Source organism: Fukomys damarensis, unplaced genomic scaffold (genome assembly GCF_012274545.1).
Source record: "Fukomys damarensis isolate Sample0158 unplaced genomic scaffold, DMR_v1.0_HiC HiC_scaffold_19, whole genome shotgun sequence".
NCBI classification, from domain to species: Eukaryota; Metazoa; Chordata; class Mammalia; order Rodentia; family Bathyergidae; genus Fukomys; species Fukomys damarensis.
In genome coordinates this window covers 9,767,529-9,775,743 of record NW_022900931.1, presented here as the reverse complement: position 1 = coordinate 9,775,743, position 8,215 = coordinate 9,767,529, and the positions used below count along the sequence as shown (strand labels likewise).

The following is an 8,215-nucleotide window of genomic DNA, read 5'->3' as shown; positions in this document are numbered from 1 at the left end:
GGGGTGACAGGCCCAGCTCAGCCAGATGTGAATCATTCTCTGCCTCCTGGAGCCCAGAGGTGCTAACCCCCCACCACACACCCTGCCCTGGAGAGCTGCCGAGAAGGGGGCCCTGCCGGCGTGGGGGATGGGCAGGAGCCCGACATTTCCGCCATCTACCCAGTCATGGGACAGTGGTGACAGTGGATACAAGGGTGTTTACAAGGTACAGGAAGCGTGGGTGAGCTGAGCTGCCTCTCTGCGGGGGCAGAATGTTCAGGCTGATACAGTGACCGCAGCGGCTGCCGGGCCCCCTGTGGGTTTGGAGGAGGCCACCTCCCACCCCCGCCCGCCTGCTTGGGTCTCCCCAGTGTTTGTCCCTGGTGACAGCTCTGCCAGTGAGCCTTCCTCTGCCACAAGCCCTTGTTCTACCATCCGGCGCCTCCTGGCAGTTCCCAGGGGAGGCTGAGCCCGGCAGTCGCAGATCTCCCGGGAGACACGGGTCCCTGCTCCCCTACCCCCGCCACCGTGGCCAGGCTGGGTTTCGAGACGTGCCCAAGTGCCACCTCCACAGAGCCCAGGGAGCCGGCTTTCAGCCCACACCCCTCCAAACCCCCAAGCTCTCAGAGCAGAAAGGAAGTAAACAACCAGCAAGCACCACTTCGCAAACTTGGGGAGAATGGAACAAGACTCGTGAAATTTTCCATTGAAAATCTCAAGGAAACCATTATCAGCCCACACAGATGCAACAGGAGGAAACGGTTTTGTTATTTCAGATGGAATCCTGTCTGGTTTAACAAGAAGAGCCAAGCAGCTTATAGTGTGTGCCTCCAAAGCCTGGAAATCCAGGCAGGTGTCTCTTGGAATCCAATCAGTGCCTTGTGGCAGGACATTCAAAACACACAGGGCAGCATCTGCACCCTGCCCTTAGGGAGCCCAGCCCTGGCTTGCATACCTCCAAGGACAGACAGCTCATTCCCTACATGGCTGCACCTGCCAGATCTCAGTAGCTCTTACTGCCAGAGTCCTGCGTGGGGCCTGAAATCTGCTCTCAGGGACCCCGAGCCCCATCCCTGTTATCAGAGCCTGTACAGCCTGGGCTCCTTGGGAAAGGGGACCCTCGGCCGCTAGATCCCTGTGTACCCAACCTTGCGTGCGTAAGAAGGGCTCAGCTGCTCCCTACAGCAGAAGGGACGGCCCCCAGGTGGTCCTCACGCCGGCTGCTGCGCCCGGACTGCATGTGCACATGCAGGTCTGCTTCTGAGGCACTGGCCCTGACCTCCCATACAGGAGTCAGGACAAGGAGCTGGGCACAGCCAGGCCCAGGGCAGAAAAGGCAGACCAGCGGGCCCCCGGGGGCCGGGGTGAAGGGCTTGCAGGTCAGGAGGGACAGCCCGGCCCTCCCAGCCACATGTCAGGTCCTTCCTCTGCTCCCTCACAGAACCTCTTCGACAGCATCAAGAGCGAGCCCTTCTCCATCCCTGAGGACGACGGCAGCGACCTCACTTATACCTTCTTCAATCCAGACCGAGAAGGCTGGCTGCTCAAGCTGGGTGAGAGGCCTGTACACACTCGTGCACTTGCACACTCGCACACACACCCTAGCTCACGTGCACCTTCAGGCAAGTGCAGGCTCGCAGCTAACACTGCACGTGCAGCCCCGGGGTCGGGTTGCCGCAGCTCCAGATCTCATGAACCACGGCACAATGGTCTTCCTGCTCCATCCACCCGTCCACCCACCCGTCCATCCATCCATCCATCCATCCACCCGTCCATCCATCCTTCCACCCACCCATCCGTCCATCCATCCACACATCTGTCCACCCACTCCCCTATCCATACACCCATCCATACACCCACCCATCCATCCCTCCATCCACTCAAGGGGCCCAGGCAGTGATGGTGAAACTCTTGAGATTTCAGTGATAGCTAACGGCCCACTGCAACACTCGGCCCTGAGTCTGCCTCCACTGGCCCGAGAATGAATCGGTGGAAAAGCTGAGATGTGAGGGCAGGAGGCGGAGAGGCCCACCCAGTTCCGAGGGTTGGGAGAGGGGTCTCAGTGGGAGGCCCCAGTTGGTCAGGACCTACTCAGCGAGGCCAAGGTGCTGGGCCCTGTTCAGCCCAGCTCTTGGCTGGCCTTTCTGTAGAAACCAAGGCTCATCAAGGGTAGGGCACCTGCCCAAGGCCACAGAGCCCACGAACAGCAGACTTGGGGGTGCAGTGCATTGGGCGCAGGAGGGGGAGGGAGGGTGATAGGGTGTAGCTCAGGGGACGCGGTGACAGCCATAGTGGGTGTGGCAGTGGCAGCAGCTGCAGGGTGTAGCCAGGGAGTAACAGGGCGGGCTATCTGCCCCGCGTCCTGCACGCACACTCCCAGAGCCCCCATCAGGGACAGGCAGCCAGGGACAGAGGTCCTCCAAGGCAGCGGAGGGGACACAGGGGTCTCGGTCAGGCAGCCCCCAGCCCCACACGGCCCCAGCACCCGTCCCGGGCCAGCAGCGTGTGGACCTACAGGACCCCAGCCACAGCCGGTCTGAGCCCGGTCCTGGCCAGCCCTGGGAAAGCGCTGTCACCAGTCCTGAGCCTCACAGGCTCCTTCATCCTGGTCCAAAGTTTCTGCAGTTGGAAAACGGGGACAAAGATCCCCAGACTTCAGCAAAACCAGCAAGAGCTCGGAGTGTGAACCCCAGTCCTGACCAATATCTGAGCCTTTCTCTCTGCCTTGGTTTTCTCAGCTGTAAAATAGAGAAGGTCCCTCCTCAGGGGTGGCTGTGGGAATGGAGAACGGAGTGCTTTTTAAGTCCCCTAGAACCTCACCTGGAAGATGGAAGATGCAGGCCCGGGGGTGGTGGTGGAAGGGGTGACCAAGGGGTGCTCAGAGGGGAGCAGCAGCCAGGAAGGAAGGGTAGGGAGGGCACAGTGGCCCCTAAGTCCAGGACAGTGTGGGAGGGGCCGCCAGGGCCCAGGAAGAGGAGAACTGACCGCTGCGCTGCCCACCTCCCTCAGGGGGCCGCGTGAAGACCTGGAAACGGCGCTGGTTCATCCTCACCGACAACTGCCTCTACTACTTCGAGTTCACCACTGTGAGCCACCCCTTCCCCCGCCACCCTCTCCCGTCCCTCCAGGCAGTCGCCTGGCAGAGCCCAGGACCCTCTGAGATGGGTCAGCATGCCCATTTTACAGAGGAGGAAAAGTGAGGCCAAAGAGGAGGCTGGGCGGAGTCAGGGAAGATGGGCCCCTCCTCTCTGGGCCTGGAGAGCCCAGCCTTGCTCCTGCCCCCACTTGACCTCACGGTTCCGTTGTCTGACTGCCTTCTTCCCCCCCAGGACAAGGAGCCGCGGGGAATCATCCCCCTGGAGAACCTCTCTGTGCAGAAGGTGGACGACCCCAAGAAGCCGGTATGTGCCATGTTGGGCGGCGTCCCTGAGGGCAGAGAAGGGTCAGGGACCAGGGTTTCCTGGACATGGGTCTCTGCCTGCCCCTTCCTGGGGCCGTGGGCCCTGGAGCCTGCTCAGCACCATGTAAAGGGCCTGGCCCCGCTTGCTCCAGAGCGACTCTGCACTGGCTGGGGGACCTCTTGCAAGCACTGCTGCGCCCTGAGCCTGTGTCCCACCCGTCCTACAGGACTCAGGGGACAGCAGTGCGCCTGTCAGAGCTGGGGGGAGTCCTCCCGGGGATCCCTAGAGCACCTGTCTCCTCTGGAGGCACCCAGAGAACGGGGCCGGCTGCCTGCCCACTGCCTGCCTCCCGGCCCTCCCGCAGTTCTGCCTGGAGCTCTACAACCCCAGCTGCAGAGGCCAGAAGATCAAGGCCTGCAAGACAGATGGCGACGGCAGGGTGGTGGAAGGCAAGCATGAGTCCTACCGGATCTCAGCCGCCAGCGCCAAGGAGCGCGACCAGTGGATCGAAGCCATCCGGTAAGGGTGGCGGTGTGGGATGGCTTCCTGTCACCTCCCCCCGGGCCCTTGCTTCTCTGGGGTCTCAGCTTCTAGCATGACAGTCCCTTCCACAAGTGTCCCTTCGTCATGTCCCAAGAGGCAGGCTCCATGCCAGGCGCAGGACACGGGAGAGAGGGACCAGCTTTAGGGGTTGGTGGGAGCAAGTCGCCAGAAAGCCCCTGCCCATCCCCAGCCCTCTAAATGCTGCCCTCATTACGTCCTGCCCTTGGTGGAGGAGGGGAGGGCTCTCCAGGTGAAGGGGCAGCATGGGGGCCAGTCCATGGGGGCCCCCTGGATAGAACCCCAGGGACCAGGTGAAGCTGGTCCTTGTAGGGACTGAGCAGCAGGAGAGGACACCACAGAGAGTAAGGCCACAGTCCCCATGGTGACGCGCTTCAGCTTCTCCTGGGACACTGGGGAGCCACAGACTGATGAATAGGGAGGACGTCTCCAGGTGAGAAAAGCCACAGTGTGGGAACCAGATGGTGTCACCACCACCCAGAGAGGCTGATGTGGCCACTGACGGAGAAAGGCAGGGGAGAGGAACCCAGTAGGGACGAGCTGGAAACCATGCTCTGCGCCAGACATTGGTACAGGGGAGACTGTTAGCTGAAGTAGTCGAGGTGGTCACTGTCCTGGGGACTTGCAGAATCTTTTGACTCAGGCCCTCCTCCTCCTTCTCCTCCTCCTCCATCTCCGGTGGGAGCTCAGACCCTGCTCACAGGACCCTGGACACTGCCCTTGCTGGGGTCGCCTCCTTGGAAGCCCCACACCCCCAGTCACTAGCCCCAGGAACCCCGACTCCTTAACCACCACTCAGCCCTAATCTTCATGTCCCCCACGGCTCCCGCAGGGCCAGCATCACCCGCGTCCCCTTCTATGACCTGGTCTCTGCCCGGAGGAAGAAGATTGCCAGCAAGCAGTGAGCCGCCGTGGGGGTGGAGCAGGGAGGCCCCCGCCTTTCCTGCCTGCAGACCCCCCAGTCGCCTCAAGAGGACCCAGTGGGGACCCCAGAGGGCGCAGAGCCTGGTGCCCAGCAGCCCTGCTTCCTAGGTCCCCCAAGGTACAGAAGAGAAAAGCAGCAGACGGCGAGACCCAGAACTGCATCTTTTAGGGATCTTCGCCTTCAGATGGCATCGGGGACCTGGGGGCTCCCTACCCTCAGCCAGGCTCCCCCTGCCCGGGGTGTCTCTGCGAGCCCCATCCTGAGTTTGGGCTCAGCCCTCCTGCTGCAGCAGAGCTCAGCACACATGTGGCCCAGGCCCGGGGCCCGGACACGGGGCACAGCAGGAGCCCCAGCCCCAGCCTCAGACTCGCTGGCCGCTGTGTAGAAGCAGTGCTGAGCCTTGAGGGACTTGGGGTTCAGGCCTGGGGGGCAGCCTCGCCAGGGGCTTTCCCGCTGGACCCTGGCCGGCGCAGCAGGTCCCAGCACCCAGCACCCCGGCCTTCTGCAGCCACATCACAGAGGCGCTGCTCCCTGGTACCAAAGGCGACTCTCGCTCCGGGAGGCCCCACTTCTCAGAAGAGCGTCTCACACCCTCACCCAGGCCCAGGGAGCCCCCTGAGGGAGATTCCTTGGCTGGGCAACAGGAAAGGCCTCTGCCCCACTGCCAAGATGAGTGGGCGCGTGTAGCAGGCCGACTTCCCAGGGGGAACCGCAGGTCACCAGGCAACCGCCCTCCTTCCTGCCCCCACACATGCACACTCCACGAGGTCAGGATGGGGTCGCCGCCAGTGGGGTGAGACCCCTGTTCCTGGGGGTGTGCAAGCACCTGGTGGCCAGATTGCTCCAGATGAGGCCCAGATTGGGTCTGCGGGAGGAGGCCTTTGGGAATGTAGCTGAGCCCCCCTCAACTGCCCCGTTTGGCCCGTGAATGGGCACCAGAGGTCATGGAAGGAGCCCTGGGCTGGAGATTAGGCCTTCTGAGATCCTCTCTTGTCCTTGGAACACATGGGCTGTGTGACCTCAGTCCACTGCCTCCCATCTCTGATCCTCAGCTCCCCCCGCCCCATCCTTGAGGACCAACATGCACAGAGCTGTTCTGCAAATCACTCAGCAGTCAGAATAAAATGCATGGTCCAACTCACAAGGGAGGCTCTTTCCCCAACCTCTTCACCCTCGTCCCTTCCCCGGACAGGGAAGGTGGGCACCCAGAAGGCCCTGGAACCCCATCCTTAGGAACCTGAGGCTGCCACACTCAAAGGAGTCCCCAGGGGCTGGACCTCAGGCTGGACTTCAGGCAGGGCTCCCTCTAGGCAGCTGATTGTGCCCAGCAGGGTAAAGGAAAAGAACTTTCCAGCAGGCAGTGATATCCACAGGTAGAAAAAGTCACTAGGCAAGAGGCAAGTGATGATCTCCATGTCTCGAGTAAGCCCAGGCTGTCACCGGAGGGACTTGATTCTGTGGGCTTTGCTCCCTTGTATTCCTACAAACATGTACAAGCCTTGATGCTGCCCTGGGCGCTCCTCTAGGCTCCGGTAGGAAGGACAGAGTCCCGGTGCCCGAGCTCACACTCTAGTGCTCCTGAGTCCTAGGGCACGAGGCAGCCCCCTTAGGCGTTAGGGGCGCTCCACGTCCTACCTCAGCCTCCTACCTGAAATCCCACTGCTCCTCGAAGACCCTAAGAAGCTGACCTGGCCAACTCTCCTACACGTTCCTGCCTCCACACCGTGTTCATTGAGCATCTGCTGTGTACCAGGATCCCTGCACAGAGCCAGAGACCCAAAGATGATCAGGACACAGAACCGGGAGAGTCCCACTCTGACCCACTGTCCCAGGTCTCTAACCCGCCCGGGGCAGCCTGTGCCCACCTCTGTCCATCCTGCTACTTCTCATGCTGGGCAGCAGGGGGCACCCACCACACGTGGATGAGAACAACCCCACCACCACCACCACCACCACCACAAGCACTGGCAGAGACTGTCAGTGGGAACCCCCAGCCAGGACATCCTGGGGGGGCACTGTGGGCTTGGCAGAGGCCCATGGACCACACTAGCGGGGGCTTCCTCATCTTCTGCCTTGCCTGGCACAAGAAGACAGGCTCACTCACTTCTGCTGCAGGGTTTTTCACGGTGATTTTTCTCTCTGGGACCTGGGCCAGCTGAGTTCCGCAGCACAAACCTTTAATGAGCAGACTTCCTCATGGCCCGGGGTCTCAGGCACCAGAATGAAAGTCACTTACCATGAGAGGCCACAGGGGGCAGCAGTGAGGGCCACCCAGTTGGCTTGGGTTCAAGGCCCAGTTGTACCACGAGCCTTAAACAAGTTTGCAGAGCACTCTGGGCTTCCAACTTCCCATCCATAAAATGTGGACCATTGAATATATGCAGAATGCCCAGGACAGCATTGACTGGCTACTTGGGTTTATTATCACAGACAGATTGTGTGCACTATCCTGGGAGGTGAAGCAGATGGAGCCACGGGAGGAAGGGGAAACCGGGGTAGGGAGGAGGACATCCAGAAGGCTTCTTAGAAGAGGCGCCCGCAGCAAGCTCAGTGGAGGCCTGGGCCTTCCAGCCAGGGGGGCCTGCGAGAGGCAGGTTGAGGGTGCAGGACAAGGCTGGGGATCTCTGAGCCCACACACTGGCATAGGGGCCACAACGTTTCGAGGTGAAAGGATGCCGGGCTCTGACAGGGGTGGGCTTCGAGCACAGTGCTGTGACCCCACATCCCTGCGCCCCAGCTCGACCACAGGAAGCTGTGGGGGACCCAGCAACGGCCGCTGAGTAGAGGCCAGCACAGCACCAGGGCTCCCCGCACCGGGGGCACAGGAGATGGGGCAGGCAGCCCGAGCTGGAGGCAGGTGTGAGAGACCTGGAGAATTTTATCTATTAGGGACGATGAAAGGAGCTAAATATGTTTGCCGGCTCAGCGATGACTCAGGCATCCCCCAGGGGTTCACAAGTAAGAGCATCAAAGAATCAAAGGTAGCCGCCTCCTGCCAGAGCAGCACCAGCCTCAACCCTGCTTCCTGTGATGGGATGACCTGCCTCTCTGGCCTGCACACCCCCAGCCCCACCAAACCTCACCCAGGGGGCTGAAGAAGGGAACCTCAGGTCAGACACAGGTGGGTCGCAATCTTGGACAAGTGGCTGAGCCTCTCTGTACCCACATTCACCAGGGAGGCCCTGGCCCACCAAGCCTGGCCCCGCTCCCCCTGCTGCTTGGGCAGAGTTGTTCCTATCACACTGGGCTCCTTCCAGAAGCTGAGGCCCCTCTGCCTGGAAGCCACAACTGCCCTCCAGGGAAGAGCCTCCCTGGGCACAGAGAGGACGCAGGCTTCCAGGGCCAAGTT

The 8,215-nt window shown here is 61.5% G+C and overlaps 1 protein-coding gene across 1 annotated transcript in view; it reads left to right on the top strand.

Moving 5' to 3' along the window:
- Positions 1-7,699, top strand: part of Cyth4 (cytohesin 4) — a 24,433-nt gene extending 16,734 nt beyond the window's left edge. Inside the window, exons 9-13 of the mRNA XM_010613406.3 lie at positions 1,421-1,532; positions 2,989-3,065; positions 3,309-3,380; positions 3,745-3,899; positions 4,774-7,699. Of these exons, the coding sequence (XP_010611708.1) occupies positions 1,421-1,532; positions 2,989-3,065; positions 3,309-3,380; positions 3,745-3,899; positions 4,774-4,846 (489 nt within the window). The 3' untranslated portion in view covers positions 4,847-7,699. The remainder of the gene's footprint in view (positions 1-1,420; positions 1,533-2,988; positions 3,066-3,308; positions 3,381-3,744; positions 3,900-4,773) is intronic.
- The last annotated feature ends 516 nt before the right edge of the window (positions 7,700-8,215 follow it).